Source organism: Miniopterus natalensis, chromosome 9 (assembly GCF_054644295.1).
Source record: "Miniopterus natalensis isolate mMinNat1 chromosome 9, mMinNat1.hap1, whole genome shotgun sequence".
Classification (NCBI taxonomy): Eukaryota; Metazoa; Chordata; class Mammalia; order Chiroptera; family Miniopteridae; genus Miniopterus; species Miniopterus natalensis.
In genome coordinates, this window is record NC_142089.1 from 27,286,696 (window position 1) to 27,313,942 (window position 27,247).

Consider the following 27,247-nt stretch of genomic DNA (forward strand, 5'->3'; position numbering starts at 1 on the left):
TAGAGTGCCATCTGATTCTGACCAAGCCTGGAGATCTATCAAATACAGGAAGGACTGGGAGTAGAGGGACAAGTGAATGACACTATGGGGATGAAATCAGTAAAATCCAGAATGACAAAAACTCTATAGGACAGATTCTTAACACATAAATGTCAACAAAACAAAAGAGATGAGGGAAAACCTGTAAGTTAAAAGTGCCTTAATATGGAATACTATTCAGCAAAAACACAAACTGGCTATTAACACTTATAACAACTTGGATGCATTTCAAAGGCATTGTGCCAAGTGAAAAAATTCAATCTTAAGAGAGTACATACTGTATGATTTCATTAAACACATTCTCAAATGACAAAATTATAGTGATGGAGAGCAGATCAGTGGTTGCCAGGAGTTAGGGTTGAGGAGGAGGGTTTGACTAAAAGGCATATGTAGCACAAAGGACTTTCTTCTTTGGGTGATAGCATCCTGATTGTGGTTCCACACACCTATACATGTAACAAAATTTCATAGGACTATAAACAAAAGGAAAAAATAAAGAATGAGTGCATATAAAAATTGCCAAATCCAAATAAAGTCTATAGTTTGATTTGTATTGTATGCATGTCAGTTGCATGGTTTTGATAATTATATTATGGTTATTATATGTTACCGCTGGAGGAAGCTGAGTGAAGGGTACCTGGGAACTCTGTATTATTTTTACAACTTCTATGTGAGCCTAAAATTATTTAAAAATAAAAGTTAAAAAAAGGTTTCAGAAATATCTAGTTGTAAGGTGTGGATCTCGTTCGGATCCTCATTTTTGTTCCTGATTGAACAAAACTGTAAAAAAAAAAAAAATTATAGGATAATTGGGGAAATTTGAATATGACTGCATGTTTGATAATATTAAGAAATTACTGTTAATTAATTTAGGAATGTTTTGTTTTTTTAAAAGTACTTATCCTTTAGAAATATAAGCAGAGGTATGTATGGATAAAACAATATGACGTCTGGGAAAGTGGGTGGGGATCTAAATGAAACCAGATTGTCATGTGTTGAAAAATTTTTGTTGGGTACTAGGGACTTGGGGTTCATTATACTATTGGTTTTACTTTAGCATATGTTTGAAAATGTCAACAATAAAATGTTTCGAAAAGGAAACACAAAAGGCAGGGCCTCTCTTTATAGAGATTTTATTTCAGTATCTTTGGGATGGGCACAGGAAGCTGCTGGTTAAGCAAGGTCCCCAGTGATATTTATAAGAAGACTAAGGTTTGGGAATCTCTGCTGTAGACTGAATATTTGTGTCCCCCTAAATTCACATTGAAACCTAATCCCCTGTACAATGGTATTTGGAGGTGGGGCCTTTAGGAGGTGATGGGATTAGTGCTTTCATAAAAGAGGCCTCGGAGAGCTCCCTTCCCTTTCTGACATGTGATGACAGAGCTAGAAGATGGCCCTTCTATGAACCAGAAAGCAGGTCCTCACCAGACACTGAACCTGTGTGCGCCTTGATATTGGACTTCCCAGCCTCCAGAACTGTGAAAAATAAATTTCTGTTGTTTATATCACCTGTCTATGGTATTCTGTTATAGCAACCCGAATAGACTAAGGCAACCTCTTTCTGGTCCCCATATTACTTGTGGGGTGAGGTAAAAATGGGGGACCTCCCAGAGGGCCAGGGTGATGTCTTCTACTAATAGTAGTAGTAAATTAATATAGATTTTAACATCTTAGAGAGACAGCATGGTTGGGTGGAAACAGCACATCTGTTTCATTCATTCATTCCATAAGTATTTACTGAGGACTCATTAGATGTCAGGCACTATATTTGGGCTAGGAGCAGACCTTGCCCTTGCTTTGTGGGTGATGACAAAGGTCTCAGTCTTTTGAGGAACTTTCACCAGGCCCCAGTGTCCCACTTTATAGCTCCTTAGACTGCAGATGATCATTAAAGAGCAACAGGTCACGGAGGGGTGGCTTTTAAAGGGGAAGGGTCCTTGGCAATCAAGATCTAATCTCCTCAAGTGTTTCAAGTCAAGTACTGTGGTCTACAAAGATTTGCATCCCCCACAGTACTAGTAGTGTTCTTTTTTTATTTTATTTTAAAATATTTTTATTGATTTTTAGAGAGAGGGAGATGGCGAGAAACATTGATCAGCTGCCTCCTGCACGCTCCCTACTGGGGAGCGAGCCCTCAACCTGGGCATGTGCCCTGACCAGGAATAGAACCGGCAACCTTTCTGCAACCTTTTGGTGCACGGGACGATGCCCAACCAAGCCACACTGGCCAGGGCTCTGGTGTGTTCTTCAACCCTTCTTGCCCCTCTTCTGAGATGGCACTGGTCAGTTTGCCTCATATTGTAATTATTCATGTCAGTGTCTCCCTTGCTGAACTTCAAGCTCCTCAAGGGCAAGGACTGGACCTTTAAATCTGGGCCCAGAAGCAAGCACGCTGAGCTTAGCCTGCTTCAGGGCCTCAGCACTTGCTGTTCTCTTTACCTGGTACTTTTCTTCAAGTATCAGCTGTCACTTCTGCAGAGATGGCTCTCCTGACCATGAAGTTATTGCCTCCACTCCACATTCTAGCACATTATTTTATTTTCGTGGCACTATCAGTATCTGAAATAACCTGTTATTCATTTGTCTTCTTCACAAGCGTATAAACTCCATGACAACAGGGCCTTATTTTTCCTGCTTATTGCTTTATTCCCCAGCTACCTATACCTGTGCTTGGCATAAAACAGGTGCCCACTAAATATTAATGAACGCTGAGTCAGTGCTAAATCAAAGGACTGGGGAAGGAGGCATTTGTACCTCTTCTCCAAGGCGGAACAAAAGGTCAGTATTATGGAGACTGAAACAAACAAAAGAACATGTGGCTACTGCTTCCAAACTGGTTGGAGAAGAAAGAAGTAGCAGCATAAACCTCCTGAGAACAAGACAAGGCAAACTATGATGAGGTGCTAGATGTGGGGCCCAGAATCAGAGGCCAGAGAGACACAGCGGTGGCTGGAACAGAGCTTGAGAGCAGGGATGATCCTACCCATCCTCTGTGTGAGCACCTAGTGTGACTGGCGGAGCAGGTGCTCTGTGAGCAACTACTGAATGGTACTGAGCAGACAGCCCAGCAGACCGGTGACTTACAGAGACTTTGTGTATAATTTGGTTCCTTGGATTACGAATATTCCTACTCAATAAGTTCTCAATCTAAGTGTTAAGAGATTCTCTTAAATTCAGAGTATTTAAATATAGGTACACACACAAGATAACATTTTGGCTAAAATCCATGTCAGTCATTTATTCAACAAACGTCTTCTATGTTCCAGGCCATGTCCTTGGCACTGGGAATGGAGATAAAGCCTGGCCCTCAAGGAGCTCACAGTCTTAGTGAGGGCAAAAGATACATAAATAAATAAATATAATTTATGCAAAGGGAACCACTACAGGAGGCAAAGGACAGAGGAATCCAATTCTACAGTTAATGTCCATAGGAAAGGAAGACCTGGCATTTTTTGTGAAGAACGCATAAGGCCAGGTTCTCAAAGTGTGGCTGGTGAATTACCTACATCTAAATAATATGGAGCACATATTAAAGTGCAGATTCCCAGCACAAAATCTCTGCAAAGATTATGATTCAGCAGGCTGAGGTTTGGGACTTGGGAATCTGCATTTTGAAGTGCTCAAGGTAATTCTGCTTCCACTTAAAGCTTGAGAACCTGAAAGATAAGGTTTGCTTGTTCAACTGGAATGAAGAATGATCTGCACATCTGAAATGTTAATTTGTGCTGGTCTTTAATGACAGGCAGGGGAAGTAGACAAGAGAAAGGGAGGTGACATTAAGCAAGTCTACCTTAGTCTATAAATTAATTTAATTCTCACAATAATCCTATGAGGTAGATACTATTGTTATCATCCTTATTTTATAGATGAAGAAGCAGAATTATAGTTTAAGTCATTTCTTCAATATTATAGAGCTAATGAATTGCAACACTGACATCTGAACTCATTTAACTCTAAAGCCTGTCCACTTTCTATAACACCATTTTGCTCCAGCACACAAATTTACTGACTAATGTTACAATGCTCTTTTAGTTCTTTGCCAGATCTTGCTAGGTAAATATAAAGAACAGCCAGATGGTCCTTTGATCACGTCTAATGTAACTATCCATGGACAAAGCCTTCCTTGGCAAGAGGGGATATAGGGTAAAGATGGGAGGAACAGTAAAATGAGCAGCCAGTCCTTATTTCTTTCCCCATCATTTTCTCACCCTCTGGTGGAGGTGTTATGAAAATGTTCTAAGGTTAGGAACTGGCCAGATGGGAAAACAAACATAACTGGATACCCACAATAGCAACTCCAACAGATACTAAAGATTCCTGGGACTCAAAACATCCAGATCCGAGTTTCTCAAAATGTGAACTGTCAGGACCAGAGGAAGGTCCAGAATTTGCGTTAGCAAACAGCTCAGTCATTAGAGAAATTGTGAAAGGCTTGCTAGCAGCTTTTCCAGGTTAAACAAACACTGTCTGTCTCTTTCTATACAGACTCAGAGGTACAACAAAAAAGACATAGCTCAGAAAATAATGGGAAGTCCAACCCTTTTTAAAGAGCTTGGGGATAGGCCCAACCTGTAATGAAGAAAACAAACATACACAGGAACTGTAACTACTGGTTCCATTCCCACTCACCATATTCAGTGTCATACAACCAGATCTCAGGCCGCAGCAGACAAAGTGGAGCATGTCAGAGCAAGAATAAGAAAGGTGTAGTAAGGAAGGTGACAATGATAATGGTGGGCATTGGGGCTGGGATCTCAGGTTCCGAAGGCTGGTGTGTAACCACCACCCTCCTCTATCACTGATCTTGAAGCCACAACAGTGATACTACAAACCACATGGAACTGGAGAGCTCCTTTCTCATTTTTGGTGTTTCAAGCAACTACTGACTCCAAAGATGAGTTTTGATCAAATCAGCTCATAGCAATGACCCTATGGACAGCAAATAGCTTAGATTCCACTGCTGAGTGTAACAAATACTGTAAACAGGATTTTATTTTATTGCTGTATTTTCTCCACACCCAAAGTGGGAACATTTGCTTCCACCCACTTTTTCATATAATACTAGCATGGCTTAGAGTTTTTTAAAAAAGCCAATAACACAAAAACATGCAAATCTGGACTGATCCTTCCTTACAAAAAAGTTGATTTATTTACACTGCACTGATTCACCCCCTCCAAATACACAGCTTCTAAAAGGCAAGTTAGAGCAGCAGATGCCACAGACCATGGTTTAAAAATACGCAGGCACTGTACCTGTGTGTTTAAGTTTACCTGAAATCTACTGATGCTTCAAGCCAGCTACATTAAAGGCAACTCTGGGAGCATCTAGATGAAGGCTTAATCCTGATTGCAATATCTGGTTGTTCTAGAGTCTAAATAGGATACTTGGATTATGCTTTTGGCCAGATAACTGGCACATGGGAAGAATACCTAGAGCCCATATCTAACTATAGCAGGTCTTCAAGCTTATCCTATCACAAATTTATAAAGATGAGGAACTATGTGCATTTGGGAGCTATGCAGTCAAAATGTCCAGAATGCAAATGCACTTGTAAGAAAATGTTAGTGTGTAAAATCAAGTCAACAATCCTGCAGATCCTTGGCTGTCTCTGATTATGACGTCAAATACTTAAAAAGGAAACCTCAAGTATGCTGAGTGATAATTATCAGAATGTTTGGCTGCCTTTGTTCCTGAATATCAAGTAATAGGGCTCACCTCCATGATTCCTTCTTGCATAAACACACAGGGCAACTCCTTAGAGACTGCACATTATAGATGCTGAGCTCCTGAGAGTTCAAGGGGGTGGGTGGGCTCTAGACTATCCAGGGCTGAGCAGACTCTGTAAGGAGCCAACCCTTATAGCTCTAAGTCTTATCCTGGTTCTGGGTACATTTCAGTTCCGCTCCAAGTCCACTTTGCTCCAGTTCAGCGATGACAGACATATACTTGAATTCATTTGGTCTGAAGTTAAAGGTCTCCACTAACGCGTAGGTCTCCTTCCGATCAGTGGCATAGAAGAGCTGAACTTGGTTGGCAATGCACTGTGCTTCAGCAACATTCTGGAAGGTAAAAAGAATGGTGAGGTCCCTCCCTGCACAGGACCGCAATGCTCTGTTTTTGAGTTCCTGTGGCGAGTGGGCCCTCTCCCAGGAGACACTGCTTTAGGAAGCTTCCCAACTCCCTGGTCTCCGAAGTCTTAGGTGCCCCCCGTCTATGCATCCAAATTACCCCATGCTTACCTCTATCACAGTATTTATCATACTTTACTGTATTTGTCCTCTTTTTCCTTTTCTTTTTTTGTCTATCTTCTCTAGTATAATTCCTCTAAAGTATATGTGCTTGTTTCACATCCCTGCACATAGTGACATCTGGTGAATATTTGAATAAATTAATGCATATGCTCAAAATTTCCCTCTTCATTCAGTTCCTTTATAACTGTTAAGTATATTTCAAGGGGGGGAAAAACAACAATAGTTACCCAGCTCCAAGCACTAGTGTGTGAGTACTAAGTTCCTAACTAACCAGGCATACTCAAATAAAACCTGTTCCTAATACCACCTCAGTCAGAAAACTAGTGCCAAAGCCAGCTGTGATAGTTTTACATTTTGTCCACAGATTCTAGGACACTCTCCCTTGATGGACCCTAGTTTCCTTTCCTTGAGTGCAGGATGTACTTACTGACTTGCTTCCAGCAGACTGCAGTGGTATGATGGAGAATGACTTCTGCTATTAATCACAAAAGACACTGTAGTTTCTGTCTTGCTCTCTCTCGAATCACTTGCCCTGGGAAATTCAATTGCTATGTCATGAGGACATTTAAGTAGCCCTACAGAGAAGCCAGCATGGCAAGGAAACGAGGCCTCCTGCCAACAGCCATGAGAGTGGGGTGAGAGGTAGATCCTGAAGCCCAATCAGCTTTCAGATGGCTGTGGCCCTAGCCAACATCTTGACAGCAACGTCATGAGACTGAACCAGAACTACCCAGCTATGCTGCTCCTGAATTCCTAACCTACAGAAATCATGAGGTAATAAATTTTTGTTTTAAGCCACTAAGTTTGGAGTAATTTGCTATGCAGCCATTTCTAACTAATAACTAATGCACCAGCAGAGCCCCAGGTAAGAAAAGGGGCCACCTTCTGAAAAGCTCAGAGGCAGGGAAATGGCAGACCGCTCTATGTAACAGAGGTGGGGTCAGGACATTGGCTAAATTCTTGAAACCTTACAAAAGAGTTACTTCAAACAACTCTTACTTTTGCTATCTGTACATTCTATAGTTCTAGCTAGTCAGAGGCATTTATTCATTATCATTATGTTCCTACAGCCAAAACCCAACCCCAAAGGATAATGGAAAGTTCCCCGTAAAACTGACTGTCAAGAGTGCACTATGTCTAGCTATGGAATGATGAAGATGGGTTATAAATACTCTAGGCCACTTTATCTCCACTCCCTCCTGTGGGGCTTTCAGGTCATTTTCTCACAAGCAGGCACTAATCTCGGAGACTGGATCTTCAATCAAAAGCCTTTTTCCAAAATGCTGGCTATTTCAAATTAATAGAATTTCAGAGCTGGAAGAGGCCTCAGAGATCACCCAGTCCTCATTTAATAAGCCAGGAAACCAAAGCAGATGAGGTCCAGGGATAGGCCCAAGATCATGTGACTAGCAAGGAGCAGAGAAAGGAGCAGACCTCTGGACTCCCAGGCTGGTACTCCCTCCACTTCACCCTGATACTGTTTCTGGTAGGGCAAGATCATTAAAATCGATCAAGGTCATTAACTCTGCTTTATCAATTTTACCTTTTTATACTCAAACATGCCTCGAGAGTAAACCATTTCTAAAGCAAGTGCAGTGCCATAATCCGAGGCAGATATCACCATTCCCTGAGCCCCTGAACTGCAGGGCCTCTGACAATCAATTTTTATTTGAGGCTTAGGATGGTGGAGGTGGGGGTTATCTCAGCTGTGCGCACTCTAGAACAATGCTATTCTAACAGCAGAGTCCTAGGGGCTTTGTGGAGGTGCCCCGGGCCCCTCACCTCTGTTTTAGCTGTTCTATCCTACAGGCTACTACCACCTCTAGCCATTTAACTGTATTTGTGTCCTTATATCCTGACATCTCCCGTTTTTATATTTTTCTCATTCCCAGACTTACCCACTCAAAAATCTCACTTCGACATGTCTCTCCTCTTTCTACACATTATCAATATTTCCATCTCTACTTGACCTTTCCATCAGCATACAAATATTTCTCCCATATTTAAAACAAAACAAAAAACACTCATTCCCACTTCTCCCTCCAGCTATTGCCCCCATTCTCTCCTTCCCCTCAAAGAAAACCCTTTCAAAGACTTGTTTATATTTACTCAAATTTCTCTTTTTTAAAAAAGTATTACATAGATGTCTTTTCATTTTCTTTCTTTTTTAAAAAAATGTATCTTTATTGATTTCAAAGAGAGGAAGGGAGAGGGAGAGAGAGAGATAGAAACATCAATGATCAGAGAGAGTCATTGATCGGCTGCCTCCTGCATGCCCCCCACTGGGGATTGAGCCCAAAACCCAGGCATGTGCCCCGACTGGGAATCGAACCGCCATCTTCTGGACCATAGGTTGATGCTCAACCACTGAGCCACGCTGGCTGGGCTAACTTCTCTTCCCATACTCTCTTAAATGCACTCTAAGTATGTGTTTATCCTGCTCCTTTTGAAATGTCCTGTAAAAGGTCGCCCATGACTTCCATTTGTGAAATGTAGTAAATCCTCAGTCCTCATCTCATTTTCCCTACCAGCAAGTGAGATTTGGCTAGCTGAGCACTCCCGATTCCTTGAAACACTGTATCTCAGCTTCCAGAGCATTCTACCATCTTAGTCTTCTACCTACATCACCTGTTTAAATCTTCTTTGCCGATGCTTCCTCATTTCCACAGGGCTCAGTTCTCAGACCTCTTCCCTTTTCCATCTCCATTTATTTCCTTGGTGATTTCATTCAGTCTCATGGCTTTAAATAGCAGTCTGCATGTTGACAACTCCCATATTTACACCTCCAGCCGGGACCTCTCCTCCGCACTCCAGGCTCATATATTTAACTGTCTAACTATTTGCAAATCTAATAGGCATCTCAGATTTAATGTGCCCACGACTGAGCTCCTGATCTTCCTTCCGAACCTTTTCCTCCTGCAATCCTGTCTATCTCAGTTAATGGCAACTCCATTCTTCTGGATGGGATTTTGGGTAACTTCCAGTTGAGTGTGATGGGTGGAAGAAAGAAGAGGAGAAAGGGGACGGAACAGGTTCAGGAATACTAGATTGGGAAGTAGTGTCCCAACTGTGTCCAAAACTTGGGACTTGCTGCTACTGTAATACTAGCTGAAATGCTAGTCTGTAGCTGGTAAGAGAGAGGAAAAATAGTGGGTGTTGTAAAGAAAAATCTCAGGGAAAAGAGGCATGAAAGTGGCCAGTATCTTGAGGACATCCTGAATTTAAATGCTGTCAGATAAATGAGACTAAAATGAGCAAAGGCTAAACAAACAGGTTGTACAGTAATTATAAAACTGCTCCTGGCCCTGGATACACAGAGAGAACAAACACAATGGATATCACTACCTATGGGCATATGGTTGATCTTTGATGCTCTCTCCAGGGAATGGGAAAAGGGGCAGAGAAATCACTATGTACGAGGAATGTTATGCATATGAACAGTGTGGATGATAAAAGATTGAAAACTAGTCTAGACTTTGCATTCTTCCCTGCACTTAAGATAAAGCCTTTTACTTGTCCAGTTTCTTATCTACAACCCCAAGGGCCTGATGTGTTTTCACGTCAGAATTTTAGAAAGGTAATAGGTGCAGAATGTTTTCAGAGCATCTGGACTTCACAACTGTTAGAGTGGTTGAAGCTCTGTACTAACTTCAACTTGGAAGAGCTTGAGCAAGACCTTGTTATTGTCAACTTTGAGTAAGAAACAAATACATGTAGATCTCTTGAATTTTATCTCTCCTGAGCTTTTGCCTAAGAATACTACCTTCAGGGTTAACAGGTAAATCCAAAGAGGTAAAAGTTGATTCTTACCAGAAATGTAGAATCCATTTCTGCTGTCATCAGTACTATGCCCTTTTCTGCCTTAAGTTCAGGGTAGTGATATAAAATCAGCTGGCTGGCCGCAGCTTCCCCTCGGGTCTGTAAGGAGGAACACTTATCAAGACTCAATAAGGTACCACAACAAAACTGCAATTTCAGAGCAACAGAGAGTCTGGAGGAAATTCTGACTCTTACCAGCCCCGAGGGTGTCTAGTGAGTCAGAGGACTGGTGTGTGTGGGGATGGTCAGGCCTGCTATGGCACGGTGAAAGTGACAGTTTGCACAGTGTTATTTGTGTCTTCGATTGAAAAAGGTTTGGCTCTTTTCCCAGAAAATGTTTACAGTAGGCAGTGAATCCTTCATCATGGCCATATATTTAAAAACAAAACGGCACAAGCAGCTACCAAATCAAGTTCTAAAGAAAGCAATATGCCTGTGTAATTGCCACTTTTATGGACTAGTGCATCTCACAGCTGAAATCTACTCCCCTTGGCTGGCTCTGAAGACTGAGCTCTTTTAAGCTGTAGCAAACAGCTGGAGAGTTTGCACATGGGCCAGATTTGTAATGTGCAGTTTTAAAGTACAATGTGGGTGAGGGGTAGGGGGAAAAGAATGAGAGCATCATAATTTCATGAAGAATGGACAGGGAATGGTTACCAGACCCCAACCCAGTCTAGGAAGACAGTCTGGGTTCAAAGCTAAAGTCCTCATAAACTGTTGGAGGAAATAACTAGACATTCAAAAAAGATCTCTGGTTTCCATCTCTAAACTTTCAGCAAGAGTCCTTTTAATTATCAATATCTAAGTATTGCTAGGGTCAGTAGATATTCTGTGTCCTCAAGCCTCAGCAAGGGCTCATGGACCCACAAAGGCGTAGGCCTCTTTCCTCTCAGGGATGAGCATAAGCCACCTACCTGAATATTTATAAGTGCAGTGAAGTGGAGTTCAGTGCCTGACCATTGTCCTACAAAGAACTCATAGCCTTCCCTTCTTGGTAGTGCACACAGAAACTGTGGGAAACAAACACACAAGGAGGTAGATGAATAAATAAAATCATTTCCTCTATGTCCAACCACCTGTATCATTCACTCCATTTCTTCAATGTTTGATTGAAAACATTTTTTAAAATTATGAAATTCATGCATAGTAAAGTAACAAACATACATACATTTCCCAACCCACCTAAGAAAGAAAACATTAGATATCCAACTGAAGCTCTATGTAACCCATTCCAATCCCACTGCAGAGTAACATCTATCCTGCATTTGCTGACTGCCATTCCCTTTCAGGTTTATATACTTTTAATGTGTATGTGCATATCCATAAACAAGTAACAGTACTGTTTGCATGTTTTGAAACATAAATCTTATCAAACTATATGTATACTTTTGCAACTTGCTTTTTTCACTTCACATTATACCTCTGAGATTTATCCACATAGACAACTATAACTCATTATTTTCACTGTTGTATGGAATTCTACTACAGAAGTTTACCAAAATGTATCTATTCTTCAATTGATGAACATCTGGGTTTTTTCAATTTCTAAACTTCCTAATGCTGCTGAATTAACTTTTTGTTCCATTTACTGTAATCAGTTCATACTCTGTCATCTGAGGCTGATACTGCAGCTCTAAACACCAAGAAATGATTAGTCTTATGCTTGAGATGTTTAGAACTGGGGATGAGTGGTGGAGGAGAGAATGATGCGAGAATATAAAGTATAATCAGTTCAACATGCATCAGTCATGGAATTGTCTCCTTATTGCCAGCCACTCAGGCTGTTTTATTATTATTAGATAAGATAACCTCAGTGCCTATCTAGTAGTTGGCCCCTTATTAGGAGAAAAAAAAAAAAGAGCTTTATTGAGGTATACGTGAAGTATAAGAAGTTACACATATCAGAAGCACTCAATTAGATGAGTTTTAATATATGTATACTATGAAACCATCACCACAATCAACATAATGAACATCTTCTTCAAAAAGTCCCTTTGTAATTAATACCTTCTCCCCAGCTGTCCCTAAGCAACCACTGATTTGGTTTCTGTCACTACCGTCAGCTTGCATGTTCTAGAATTTTGTATAAACGGAACCACAGAACCTGTACTTCTTTTTGGTTTGGCTTCTTTCATTCAGCATAATTATTTTGTGATCTACCCATGTTGTTGCATATATCAATAGTTCTTTCCTTTCAATTCCTGAATATTATTCCATTGTATATATGTACACACATACAACAATTCTTTTATTCATTCACCTGTGATAGATTTGGGTATTTTTCAGTATTTTGTTATTATAAATAAGGTTACTATGAACATTTGTGTACCAGTCATTGTACGTACATGTGCTTTCAGTTCTCTTGGGAAAATATCTAGTAGTAGAATGGCCAGGTAGTATGGCAGGTATATGCTTAACTTTTAAAGAAACTGCCACATCCCCTGTCCGGTTTGGCTCAGTGGTTAGAGCGTTGGCCTGCAGACCACGATTCCTGGTCAAGGGTACCTACCTGGGTTGCAGGTTCTACCCCACCCTGACTGGGGTGTGAGCCAGAGGCAACTGATGGATGTGTCTCTCTCACATGTTTCTCTCTCTCTCCCCCTCTCCCCCCCTTCCATTCTCTCTCTGAAAAGCAATGGAAAAAATATCCTCGGGTGAGGATTAGCAAAAAGTAAATAAATAAATAAATAAATAAATAATAGGGAAACCGCCACACTGTTTTCAAAGTGGTTGTACCATTTTACATTCTTATCACCTTCCCAAGCTGAAACTTCATATTCATTAAAAAAGAATTCCCTATTTCCTTTCCCCGTCATCCCTGCCAACCACCATTCTACTTTCTGTCTATAAATTTGTCTACAACAAAGTACCTCACACATATGTGGAATCATACAGTATCTGTCCTTTTGTGACTGGCTTATTTCACTTAGCATAATATCTTCAAGGTACATATGCATCGTGGCATGTGTAAGAATATCCTTCCTTTTTAAAGCTGAATAATATTCTATTTTATATACATACATATATATACATACACACACATCCACATTTTATTTATCCATTCATCTATCAATGGATATTTGGATTGCTTCCACCTTTCGGCTATGGTGACTAATGCTGCTGTGAACATGAGTATAAAGTAGAAAACTTTTATTTTGATAAAATGTAATTTATCGATTCTTTCAATAGTTTGTGCTTTTTGTAATGTACTTAAGAAATCTTTGCTAAACCCAAGATCACTAAGATTCTATACTCTATTTTGAGTTAATTGTTGGATATGGTATGAGGTAAGAATAATATCCATTCTCCCATTTAATTACCTTGGCCCCTTTGCTGAAAAACAACTGACCACATATATGTTGGTCTATTTCTGGATTCTCTATTCCACTGGTCTATATGTCTATTTTTATCACATAAGGTCTTCATTACTATAGCTTACAATAAGTCCTGAAATGAGGTAATGTAAATCCTCTAACTTTGCCCATTTTCAAAATTGTTTTGTTAGTCTAGGTCTTTTGGATATCCAAATAAATTTTTAAAATCAGTTTGGCAACTTCTTTTAAAAAAAGTCTATTGGGATTTTAATTGGGGTTATATTCTAGAGATCAATTTGGGGAGAAATGACAACAATATGGAGTCATCCAGTCCATGAACATGGTATATCTCTCCATTTACTTAAATGTTTTTTATTTTCTCTTGGTAATGTTTGGAATTTTTTCTTTCTTTCTGAGAATCATAGAAATTATTACCAACACCAAGTCAGCTGGTCCACCTCACCTTTCCCCTTCCCTTAGGTCTTCTGGTAACTCATTACTATAGCAACAGTCTCATAATTCCTTTTAGGTACACATAATCAGCATAGCATGGCCAAAACTGACAAGAAAACTGCTAATAAAACAGACACTTAAGGAAAGTTGAAAATATTATGGTCTCAGGTGCTGCATCCAACATTTACTTATACTGTTGATTAAGATCCTTATCAGAAAGGGCTGAGATGTATCTAACAAGCCAGAGACTTACTGGACAAAACTCAGATGATGCTACAAGGCTAAAAACTTCATTTATCAGTACAATCAACATATCATCATCTTTGTTAAATAAATAGAACTATAACATGAGATAGTATGGAAGATGATGAGATTGGTTAGAAAACATCCTTGTTTGTCAGCAATCCAGAAACTTACTGTTGGACAGGATTGAGCCCGGCTCCAGATCAAATCAAACTTCTCTTCCTGTAGGTTAGAAAGGAATAAAGTTCACAAACAAAAACACATACAAGGCCGCAATCACACTTAAATTCACCAAGACTGAACTCTAGAACTAAACTACAACTAAAACAATCTAACTTTCATCATTTACAAATGCCTCTCATGACAGACAGGAAAAACCAGATGTATTCTTTGCTGTTCAGTATCAGAATTTGCTGTGAACAGTGTATACTCCAAATGCTTCAAACTCTCCAGGGGACTGTGCCAACTGTCTGAGACATCAGGTTACTAAGTCTGTCTGAGGGAAGGATAAAAAGCCCCATTCAAATAAGCCAGTATTAGAGATCTAAAATATCACAGAAGTGCAGATCCTTTGGCTGTTGAACTTATGAAGGGCAAGGGTATATATGTATAAGAGGTAGAAAAAAATAGCAATACCCTCACTATAACCAAAAGGCCTGGCTTTATTTTTCCATCTATAAGTTTTTCTCCTTAATCTTATAATTATACATGCAAGCTTGTATATATTTATGTGCTTGATATAAACAGTATTACTGTAGGCTACTTCCTCTTCAGGGAAGAAGAACAATTAAAGAACTAGTTGATAACCCAGTACATCAAGTGCTGATTGCAATGGTCAAGCAGTGGCCAGTGACTATCTCCACAACAGCAATTTCAAGAAGGAAAACAAAGCAAAACAAACAAACAAACAAAAAACCCACAAGAAAATGCCACTTGATAAGGGGAAATGCCAGAAAAAGATTAGAAGGCTCCAAGTCAGCTCACGTACAGGTCACTTATAGATAAGAAGGGAAGAAACTTATGCTAGAGGTCCTGTGTTAAATTCCAATAGCTTGGAAAATACCAAAAAGAAATAAAAGACTTGGAAATTGCTCAGCAACATGAACTTACACCATGCTCCCTTGTCAGAGACTTGACTCAAGGAGACATTTCTAAGCCAGAAAGAGGGAAAACAAGAGCCATAAATATACCATATGGAGCTTCCAATCTTTGGTACTCAGGGCATAATAAAAACCGTCAGAGCTATAAACGTAAGTTCTCAAGAGGCAATAAACATAGGAAAAGTAAAAGCAACTGCCTGCTAAGGTTAGAGACCTGACCTTCATGCTATAACACTCTCATTTTCCCCTCCAAACTACTTACAGGAATAACTGCGTAGACTGTATCTTTTGCTGCAAAATACTGCTGCCAAATCTGTACAAAAAAGAGAGTATGTCTGTGACATGTGGGTAATCTTTTCAACCTGCACCAAGAAATGATGACAGCTTTCATTACTCACAGTAACATGCTATTTGATAACAGAGAGGAAAACCCAACGCAATGCTTTTATTACTAGTACATGATTACAAAAAGATTTAATACCATCTACTCTTCTAGATGATTAAACTGTAACTCTTAATAACAAATTCCTGTCAGAGAAATGGATTCTATGACCTTGTTAATCATTTTTCTCATGACGTGCCTTGTGTGTAATAGACAAGCTCTTTTTTTTTTTTTCCGTATCTTCTCTCTTCCTTCCCCAAACCCAAACTCCCTAGCCAATTGTGGGCTTTCTCAGAGAGTAGGACATCAGTCACTCAGAACCCAGGGTCTGGAGTAAGGCAGACCTGGATACAAATCCCAGCTCCAATCATTTGCTAGATGTGCTACTTTGGGCAAATTACTGAAAAATAAATAATATCTATATAACAATCAGTAAAATAGCAATTGTATCAACCTCACAGGATTGTTGTGAAGATGAGTTAAAATAATGTAGGTTTGTGCTTAGCACAACAGAATTACAATGCAAACCAAAGCCAAGGTGCTCTGAGGGCAACAAAGAGGACCTTAACCCAAGTTAGGGAATGAGTGCCAGAGGAGGGGACACTTGTTGTATATTTTGAAAAATGATCAGGAGTTAGCCAGGTGAATAGGAAGTCTAGGATGACAAACAGGTAGGGTAGAAGATAAGAGACACATTCTAAGCAGAGAATGATAACATTAGCAAAGGCATCGAAGCAGGGGAAGACATCATAGCCAAGGTGACATCCCAGCTGGTGCTGAAGAATGGGTCACCCTCCTTTAAAGCTGCTCTGCTTTGTTAACATTTCCATTAAAATGGGGTCCTAACTGAAGATACTAACAAAGTGTGATCTAGCCAACACAGAGCACAAAAGGACTTGGGCAAATCACTCTATCAATACAGCCTAAGGTTGCTTTGCTTTTATTTTTCATGTCAAAACACAGTCTTCTCATTTTAAGGATAACATATCTGCTTATTTTTATTTAGTTTATATTAGCAGATAGTTTATGAATCAACACTGAAATACATAAGACTGATAGATGTTTCCCAATATAGTTGACCTTAGTTACTCAAAATTATTTAAAAACACACAAATTTGTATCTAAAATTATATGTCTAAATGATATTTGTCATATGATCAGGAGGACTCCAGGGCCTGGCTTCTCTTTCCCCTAAAAGATATGCTTGGTGTCACCTTCCTTTGGCACTTCTTCCCAAAGGCAGCTGAGGGTTCCTTGAGACTTTGCATAAGCCTCTATTAACAGAGGTTAAAACCCTGTGCTGTCCTTATTTTTGTGTCTGTCCTTCCACCAGGCTAAAGCTCCTTGAGAGTAGGGGATTCTCTCATTTATTTTCATCTAGCACAGAGCCTGACATGTAATAGGTATTCAATAAATGCTTGCTGAAATGAATGATCTAACACTCAATGGAAAACCAGGGCAACTGGCACAACTTCCCATAAGGGAATATGATGCAGAGTAAACAGACATGGGTTTGAGTCCTAGCTCTATCACTTATTAAGTTACTTAACCTCTTTAAGTTAAATTTTCTTCAATGGTAAACTGGGAATAAAGTACCTACTTTACAAAGTGGTCATGAGAATTTAATGAAGTAGTGCATATGAAGCACTAAGTACAGTGCTCGACACATGGTATACTGCTTTTATTATTCTGATTCTCTCAATATACCTAAAATACAATTCACAGAACTATAAGGAATGCCCATAAGTAGCATATTATAATCTAATTAGAGAAAAGAATCATGCACATGAACATTTAAATAGCAATGAAATGACCAAACAGGAAGAATAGATCAAGAGTGCTTTGAAGGAAGGTGTTCAGGAAACTTCCTACAGAAAATCCTATAATAGTGGAGGACCCTGAATGCCAAGCAAAGGAATATGGGAAGTCATCGAACATTTGTGAGCAGGTTACTAACATAATATTTTTATTCATTTATTTAAAAATACAAATATAGCACTTGCTCAGTGCCAGGAACTGTTTTAAGTGCTTTACAAATATTAACTTGTTTAATTCCCCAAATAATTCTATGGGGTAAATACTATTATTATCTCCACTTTACAGATAGGGAAACTAAGACTCTGAGGGTTACCTAACTTATCAAAGTCATTCAGCTAGTAAGTGGGCAGAGCTAGGACTTAAAATAGGCAGCTTAGTTCCAGAGTCTGTGTTCTTAACCAATAAATTATGCTTTTCCATAATGAAAGCGGAACTTTTAATTAAGAGGATTCAACTGGTGAGGATATGACAGGGGAAGTGAGAAATAAGGGCAGGAAAACCTATTTAGAAAGGTATCATAGTAATCTAGGTATAAAGTAGTGATGATTTTAAATAAGATGTGGGCAATAGGAATAAAAAAGAAAGGGGAAATGTGAGTTGATTATATATACAGGAGTCAGACCAAGAAAGACAAGTTTTCTTATGCCACTATTTTTCCATGTAATTCATCACTTTTGCTATCTATGGCCAGAAAGAGGTGTCAGGAAATGTATGCTCCTTTCTACTTTCAGATTTGGTTCACAGAGCACACATTTTCATAAAGTATGTCAACCTATTTTCATTCATTACCTGCTTTATTTCTTCTGCAGTTTTGTCTTTCACCATCTCAATGTTAAAGATTGAACTGAGAGTCTGAAAGAGAAAATAAAAGGCAATTAACACCTACAATTTAGAAATGAAACAGCTTAACTTTACCTGTAACCCTTGTGGGAAGCAACATGTCAGGACAATGCATCAGATCTTAAGGAAGTAGAGAACAAATATAAGAAAACCAGTATGCTCGGGGAAGTGAGCCCCCAAGTCCAGGTTTTTGCAGTTCTATTCTGGGGAGTATCTACAGGTACTTCCTAAATCCTTCACCCTCACAAGGAGCACTGCAGCACTTTGCAACTGGTAAGAGGAGAGTTTGGTTATCTTTAACTGCTATTCTGCCAGGAGTGGCTCCTTATTTGCAAATTAAATGACAGAGTAAACATGTTTTTATTTGATTTTTAAAAACAAATTCTTACAAAAAAAGGTATCATTTTATTTCCTCTAGCACCTCCAGGACCCACACTATGCTAGAGGTCATGTCAAGGACACAAAAATTCATAAAAATATTTCTTATCTCCACAGCTGGTAAATCACAAAATCACCAAACCATAGTAAATGTGTTCAAATTTGCAGTCTCTTATTATAGATGTTCCATGTGGCTTCAAACTTGCATATTTAATTAGAAACCTACCTTGTCCTTAGTGAATCCTCTGCTCATAGGCTGCTTCCCCAAAGTGTCTGCCTGAAATATATGATAGACAGGATATTAATCTGTATTTTACTCAGAAGAAAAAGACCACTAAGCTAGATGAGGTGCCTAATATCTCATTTAGTAAATTTCTACCTAAGAACTCATTTCTCTCCACTCCATACAGTAACTGTACATACTGTTCTTAGAGTTGTTGTTTGTGAGGCAACTTTTCCTTGACTAGGCTTCTGAGATAGAGATGAGAAAGAATTTCTTTGTTAGTAACCAGTATCTACTAGTACTGAGAATGCATGGTATGCCTGCCACTGTAGATATATGGGACTCCTTCCCAGAATGAGGCCTGCTTGGGTTTTCTGTGCTCTGTCTTCTGATCTGCTCCACAGTGAGCCACAGAGGAGGTGCTTCCTATCTGTGACAGCACTTCTGATGGGAGACATCCTAAGAGGACGATAGTTTTTTCTTTTTTTAAAAAAAATATATCTTTATTGATTTCAGAGAGAGGAAAGGAGAGGGAGACAGAGAGACAGAAACATCAATGATGAGAGAGTCACTGATCGGCCGCCTCCTGCACGCCCCCAACTGGGGATGGAGCCCACAACCTGGGCATGTGCCCTGACCGGGAATTGAACCCCGATTGCCTGGATCCTAGGTCATCGCTCAACCGCTGAGCCACGCCCGGCCGGGCATTTTTTCTTTAGTACTCAATCTTAATATTCCTTCCATCAAATTAGACTTCCCCTCAAAAAAGGCCAAGAACAACTGAAAGTGATTATTTTCTCTCTTAATCCATTATCTCTGATAAAGGCTATAGTAAGGAAATCCTATTTTGAGTTGTTTCTGATAGTGGGCAGGGGTTGTTCTGAGTCTTCCACTGAGTCTCTCAGTTCAAGACCATGCCTTTCAGAGGGAAGGAGTATAAGCTACACCTAGGATTCTGAAGAGGGAAAACATTTTCTGCATAAAACCCTGCATTTCATTACTCTGTGTGTTAATAAATCCAAACCTTTCATAAATTATGTCCATAGAATTCTTACCCACAAATTAGACAAAAACCTGGTGTAGAAAAACCTACTGGATATACCCTGGTCTTTCTGGTCATACCCCTGTCCACTGACAGCATCCTAATGCAGTCTTTCCTTCATATGTAAACTATCCAAAAAAGATAATTGATTTCATTTTCTTACCACTCACCTTTAGGTATATTGTGAAAACAAAACAAACAAAACCCTCCATTTTCTCAACTGCCTTCACCTTTCAATCACTAAGCCTGATGTATTTTTTTTGTACAGTGTCCCTCCAGTTCATTCTTCATTTCCACTTTCAATTACAGAAATAAAAAATTTAAGCTTATTGCATTTTATCTAATCAGAGACACCACTGATCTTAAGCACCATTATTTTATGTATCAGAAAATGATGCCAATTAAACAATAACACAATACTTATATTTCATTATCAATTTTAAGACAATTTCAAAGATGTTAAAATGTGAAAAAAACGTACACTTGAGAACCAGTGAAGGTAACTAAAATTATAACTGAAACTATGTGCTTAAGTCTCAAGAGCACATAAGAAATTTAAATGAGTACATTATTTTGAAATCTGTGGGATTTTTTTATCACAATAATTGACTGAATGGTGACACCTGCATTTATGGGAGGGGCAGGGATGCTAAATGAGCTGCAATTTTAAAGATGAGTTCTACATAACGAAGAACTTTCCTTCATCCTGCACAACTGCTCAATGTCTAGTCAGACATCCTTGCAGGTGAAAAACCTTTTTATAATTACCAGGGCCTGGAACCTAACTCTGTTTTCTTTCTCTCCCTCTTTTTTTAAAAACACAACTTTAATAAACACTAAATTTTTCAGAAATGCAACTACTATGTAACTTGAGAGAAGGCTGTATTGTGGAATCTCATGAGGGTCACTGATTACAACACTGTTCATGGTCTGGGGGTTTTATAATTACCAACATAACACCCCTGCACCAGTCAGCTTTTGCTGCTTATGTATTCACAGTGATTTCACATGTAGGTGAAAGCGTCTAATGACTGCATTAGGTCTCAAAGAATAGTTGTGCCTAAGAACTCACATACTAACATATGTATTTTATTTAAAAATACTTTCCTTTATATTACAGTTAGACATTATATTGATGTTTGCCCCCTGAAATTATGTGTATAGTTGGGTTATAATGTCTACATTTCAGGATAGAAAAGGGAGAATTACAAAAAATTATTGCAAAAGGAGATGTTAGATCTCACGTGATAGGAACCAATAACTCAAAGTAAAGAAGAGGCTTCAGAAATGGAGCCATTAATTAGCCTTCCTCTGGGTAGCTAGATAAGACAGTAAGTAAATATTTACCTAAGAGTTGCCATAATATAAATGAAACCTTTACTTATTCTGCATCTTATCATAAAGTTGAATTTCTAACTCTGTCTACAAAAAGGGGCAAAGAGCTTTCCCATATAATATTGAAAGTTTATAATACAGTAAAGATAATTGGCACTATAACTTTATTACAAAGAATTACATATGTTAAAATATTTGTAGTAAATTTGTTTGTTCACATAAAGTTGTAAACTATGTTTGTCATAGGAGGTTGAATTTGCTCCCCAACCTTATAATGATTAACCCACTGACTATTGCTCTTATTCTAATTAACAACGTATTAAAAGACTGAGTGGATTCTCTTAAAACTTAGGATACCCAAAGCAAAAAAAGTTATTCTCCAAGAAAAAGAAACATTTCTCATTTTAAAACACAATGTAGAATCCCAATTTCCCACTGTAACTACCTTATTTCAGATACACACAGCCCACACCTGGACTACGGTACATTCTCCCTGGTTTTGGCTTCTCCCACTCCAATTAGTTCTGTGCATCACCCTAGATAAGTATTTTTCAAATCATCGGTTCAAATCAATTTAGTGGCCAAAGTTTTTAAAAAGATAAGATAAATAATAATAGTACATTGCAAGTAGCAAAAGTATTGTTTTGTAAAAATTTTGTTTCGGTTACAATCATATACTTATTTGTGAACTGAATAACAATGTAAAATTTATTTCTTACTGTGGGTCATGGTCAAAAAGTCTGAAAAGCACTGCCTCAGATTTTCCTATACATAGCTTTCAGCATGCTTTTCCCCAGCTTTGATCCTTATTTAGGGATAACAACAGCTATTAAGCACTTTTTTGCCCCCACCACGATGTCTACAGCCCACTGCCATGTGTGCCTTACTTTGATCACTCACCGTACCCCTGGGAACAGCGACTACCTTTTCCATCCCTCTATGTCTACACGACCACAGTAATTTGCCAGAAAGAGTAGGATTCCATTTATGGAATCAGACTGAGCTGAGTAGAGAGAGGCTATGTTCTGGTCATCCAGCTGCCCCATTAATGAGCCCACTTTCAGGATATGGGTCGGGTTTGAGTGTGTAGAGCACCGGTGAGCCAACAACACAAAAAGGAACAGGTCTTACCTTCTGTTCCACACATTTGATAAAGTCACCTTGCCTGGAGTGCCCCACTGGCTGCTTCCGAAACTCACTGCGCTTCTCCAGTCGGGACTCAAAAGCAGCTGGGTCAGACCTGATCAAAGGTAAAACAAAAATTAAACCACTGGGTCCTTTTCGTATTTGGAAAGAACAAAGAATCATGTTCCACTTCTACAGAGAGGGGACACAAGTATTCAGAGGCTGAAGGATTTGCTTTCAGTTAGTTAGGCCTGAGTACAGGCCTACAAATCAAAAAGTGGAAAAAGTCTAGTTATTCAACTATTGTTAATCTTCAAGAAGCCTGTGTAACCTTTTCTCCTGCAGAGTATTCCCTAGGGTGACGGAGAGCTTGGCCCCTCAGGTACTTACACTCTGGGTACTTGGAATTCAAATCCTCAAGATGGGAAGGGGACTCTGAGGTCATTTTTCTGGGTCACCTCCTCAGGCAGGAATTCAATAGCATTCCTACTAGGTGTCAAGCTTTCACTTGAACATTTAGTTCTTGGACATCTTCTCCCCAGGTTAAACATCTGTTTATTCAGATGTAGGTGGTTCGGAGCCTCCAGGCAGCCTATTTTGCAGAAGATTTAGCACCTGAGTATCTCCCTGACCCTCTCTCAAAAAACCTGCTCCTGTAGACAGAACATCAGAATTTTTCCTTTATGTCAAAATGGGGCTGGTCTTCAGGCCTGAAGTCCAGGTTGGGGCTGCCGTCCTTGTTAAGAATTCTTCAGGCTGTGTAGCCAATGATGTCATATTTGGCTCTATACACTTTGGTGAAGACTCCAGCTCCTCGGCCATAAGACCTGTAATGTCATGGGTGTTATCTACAAGATCCAAGCACATCTTGCTCACTCTGGTGGAATCTTGGCTGGTCAAGGCACTGCAGGGGGCCCTTCTTCCATAAAACTCCTTTCCAGAGGTTACAGTAAACACCACATCCTTCACTGCCATGTACATGAATGCATCTTCTTTCCGTCCCTAGTGGGCCAGCTCCTCAGTGTAGAGTGGCTCAAGAAGTCCTGCCCAGTGGGCTGTGGCAACTACCTAGGCAGGGCTGCAAGTGCCAGAACCTGGGTTGGTGCTGCCAGTGTCCACAGCCACACCTGGGCCTCCCATGATGAATGGGTAGACAGTGAGGGGTGGCTTAGGCAATGGAGTCTTTGCACTTCTGCCTTGGACGTCTTTTATTATTAAAATGTTCTGAGTCTAAATTTCTCTCTATCTTTCACCCTCAGGAATAAGAGAAAATGTCTAATTCCTTTTATATGAGTACTTGAAAAGCACTATTATTTCACCCCTTAAGTTTCTCTTCTCTAGGTAAAATTTCTTTTTTTCTTTTGGCCGCTTTTCATATACGTGACTTGTGAATCTTTCCTTCCTCACTGTGGACCTGCTCTCTGGAAACACTCGAGTTTGTCCACACTCTAGACATAGTGGGCCTGAAGCTAGATCAAATCCTCCCAACTCACCAATGTAGAGTATGATGTAAAAACCCAGTTTTTGGGTGGAATGGAGTCAGCAGGGCATACAGCCTTGTCCTGCTTTTGGCTCACATCACATCTGTGGCTGGTATTCTTAAGAGCCCACATTTTAGTAAGTATGCTCCAGTACTAACCAATCAGGACTGTGAGTCCTTTTAAAATATCTCATTGCTCTGGCAGGTGTTGCTAAGCGGTTAGTGTCAGCCCACACACCAAAGGGTCACAGGTTTGATTCCCAGTCAAGGGCACATACCTTGGTTGCAGGTTTGTTCCCTGCCCCGGTCAGCCTGCCTATGAGAGGCAACCAGATGATGTCTCTCACAACCAGTTGACCTCTCTCTCTCCCCTCCTCCTCCTCCCTCCCTCCCTTTCCTTCTGTCTGAAAAAGCAATGGAAAAAGTATCTTCAGATGAGGATTAACAACGATAATCTCATATCTTCCTATGTGTTTGATCCTGGGCAGTCCTAAGGTCAGGCCCGGTTTTGCCTCTTCCCTTAACTTGTCTCAGGTTCTACTGACACTTTTTTGGGCCCTACTTTCATATCTTCCTTTTCATCTACCTCAACCTCACGCTCTTTTCCTTTTTGTATCCACACAGCTTTCCCTCCTATCTCCCCAACTTGTCTCACTCAGCTGCTTCTAGGATTTACCCTTTCCCCTCTCTTTTTCATTCATTCAACAAACTTTGTTGTCCCTTGCTTGTTGTTTACCTTGCTGGGCTCTGGGGATACAAATATAATTAAGACAGAGTTCCCACCTCAAGGAGCTTCCTATCTATTACGAAGGACAGACATGTAAATAAGTACTGTAAAATGCTATGGGCATGTGATGACAATTTGCTCAAACATTCCCAAATGGTTTGAGGTGGTTTTGTGTCTCTGTACCTTTGCTCCTGCTGCTCCCCTTACCTGGAACATCCTTCCCCAATCCCATTCCTGTATTCCGTTGTGCTAGACCATAGTGCCCAAAGGAAGTTTTGGTAATAAAGTTAGGGAGACAAGGCTCACAGCATAAGAGCCTTGTGAGGAACATGAAGGAATATGGACAGTATCCAGAGGTCAGTGGAAAGCTCACATAGCAGTACATGAAAATGTTGACGGGAATGATCTAGTGGGGAAAGAGAGTAAAACTCGCCATTCATTTGTTCATGAGTAACTAGAGGAGTTGTGAAATATTCAGAGTATGAGTAGACAACTCTCCTGAGATGCCTGTTTCTGCAAGGAATCAATGAAAAAGCTCAAGAGAAATGTAGGCCAAGAAAAGGGTTTTAAGATGACAAATACTTGAGTATATCTGAATGCTTTTGGAAGGAGAGCAAAAATATTCATTCATTTATTCCATTATTCTTTCAAAAAGAAAGGTCACTATAGCAGTAGTGAGATAGACTGGGGCAGAGCGGTCCAAGACTGGAGTAGGGAAGACTAGCTAGATGACAGCAAGAGTCAAGGTGAAGATGATGGAGGAGTAAATTAAGGTTGCTGAAGTAGAGATGAGACAGAATTCAATGAAGTTATAGTTCAAGTCATTGGTTTCCTTTCATAAGACAACTGCCTGCCCACCCTGCCAGATTCTCTCCCAAGCCCCTTTAATTAACCTTTGATCTCCTTCAGCTCTTTCCACTTCAACTCTTCAGACCCTTCCATGACCCCCAACCACTCACCTCAGCTTCCTCTAATTTCCAGGTCCTTTCATCTGGAAGCTGCGGGGTAGTGTTAGGAACCCTGGATTCCAAGACAGATGAATCCCAACCAGCAGTGTGTTCTTGGGCAGGTTTCTTACTCTCTGATTCTCAGTTTTCTAACCTTAATGAGAGGGTTCTATTGAAGATCCAACTGTGACACCACTACTCTTTGAGGCCCTGCTCCCACCTTCAATGTCCCTTCTTTGCATTCAGGACTCTAGCTAGGAGCTTGTGAACACCAGTTCTAGGCTAGGCCTCAGCTGATTCAGTATGTGACCTTGAGGAAGTCAAGTCCCTTCTCTGAAAGGCTCCATTTTTCCATTTCTGAAAGGACAGGTGTCTTGGAGCTGCCTGCTTCATAAGGGCTGTTAAGAGTCTTTGAGAACTAAAGCACAAAGGCAGACAACGGCGAAAAAGCCAGGGCTTTGCGGACACTCTCAGCTCTGACACTAGCTGTGTGACATGAGGCAAATGATCTTGCCTCTCTGAGCCTAGATACATCTCTGCCGAGGGGGGACAGCAACACTGCCCACCTCGCGGGGCCGTTGTAAACACTCTGCACTTTATGAGTCAGACGCGGCAGAAACGCCGGCCGAGCGCCGCCCCTCCTCCCGGCCCACCGCCGGCCTTCGGGGGCCCGCACCTGCGCAGCTGCTGGATCTTGTCCCGGTAGCGGTCGTAGAAAGGGTTGGTCTCGAGCTCGGCCTCGACCCTGCAGCCGTCGGCACCCCCCGCGGGCTGGCGAGAGGCGCAGCGCACCGGGAACACGCGCAGCTGCGCGGGTGACACGAGCCCCAGGCCCAGGGCGCGGCTCCGCACCGCGCACAGGCCGCGGTAGAGGCCAGCCACCTGCAGGACGGCCGGGCCCGCGCCTCCCGCCGCCGCCGCCACGGCAGCCATAGCTGCCCCCACCTCCTCCTCCTCGTTCTCGTCCTCAGGCGCGTCGGCCTCGGCCGGCTGCCCGCGCGTCCGCTCCATCGGGTTCCGGGTCCGCCGCGCCGGCGCTCCGGCCTTGAGGTTCCGCGCGCCCAAGGTTCCGGAAGCAGGGGCAGGCAGAAGGGCCGGGGGCGGGGAGGTAGGGTCTCAACGCTCCCGCCGGGTCCGCGCGCTCTGCACGTCCCGTGCCGTCGCCCGCCTCCTCCTTGGAGCCTGCCCGGATTTACGCCCGCCGCCTCCGTACCCGCAGCCTCGGCTCTCCAAGTGTCCTCTTGAAAGCCGCTCGGATCTGCAGGTCCTCACCGAGCTTGCTCCCTTTTAAATTCTCTTGGCACTTGCTGTAGTAGATGACCTTCAGCATCGAAGGTCCTTTCATCAATTGTAATAACAAGAGCAGCTTCTCTTTACTCAGCGTTTCTATGTGCGGGACACTATCTGCTTCACACGCTGCGAGGCAGGTTTCTCCCTCATTTTACAGATGGGAAAAAAGGCTGAGAGCCCGTAAGCGACTTGTCCAAGTTCTACCGAGGCCTGAACTCTTTTCAAGATGCCAGCAGCCTCCAAAGCCCTGTCTCCCTCTGCTTCCTGATATCCATCTTGAACTCTGGACCAATTGAACTCCTCTCCTCTCCAAAAAGACACCTGGACTTGTCCTGCCAAGGCTTTATTTAGGCTATTTTTGATCCCTGGAATAGTTTCTTTTTCCTCTCTTCACCCAATGCCACCCTCTATTTCACCCCCCTGAACATGGCTGTGAG

The 27,247-nt window shown here is 41.0% G+C and overlaps 1 protein-coding gene across 2 annotated transcripts; it reads right to left on the bottom strand.

The window, feature by feature from the left end:
• Nucleotides 1-3,253: 3,253 nt before the first annotated feature.
• ATPAF1 (ATP synthase mitochondrial F1 complex assembly factor 1) lies at nt 3,254-26,531 on the bottom strand. 2 transcript variants are annotated; one of them, XM_087820411.1, is made up of 9 exons: nt 26,197-26,531; nt 22,373-22,481; nt 18,868-18,918; nt 18,213-18,275; nt 15,486-15,536; nt 14,298-14,345; nt 11,028-11,123; nt 10,105-10,212; nt 3,254-6,102 (listed from the first exon to the last, which is right to left on the bottom strand). In XM_087820411.1, exons 1-9 carry the CDS (start codon nt 26,529-26,531, stop codon nt 5,908-5,910), a joined length of 1,056 nt encoding a protein of 351 aa, XP_087676537.1. In that variant the 3' UTR covers nt 3,254-5,907. The 2 variants fall into 2 exon arrangements, with proteins under 2 accessions (XP_087676537.1, XP_016054781.1); XM_016199295.2 differs by lacking the exon at nt 26,197-26,531 and having other exon boundaries at nt 18,868-18,914; nt 22,373-22,404.
• Nucleotides 26,532-27,247: the final 716 nt, after the last annotated feature.

Excerpts from the sequence above, each read along its gene's own strand:
- ATPAF1 (XM_087820411.1), bottom strand. The coding sequence starts at position 26,531 with ATGGAGCGGACGCGCGGGCAGCCGGCCGAGGCCGACGCGCCTGAGGAC. Across the intron at positions 10,213-11,027 it reads CTGCACTTATAAATATTCAG|ACCCGAGGGGAAGCTGCGGC; the intron begins GTAGGTGGCTTA and ends TCCTCCTTACAG. Across the intron at positions 6,103-10,104 it reads AAATGGATTCTACATTTCTG|AATGTTGCTGAAGCACAGTG; the intron begins GTAAGAATCAAC and ends TTTACCTTCCAG.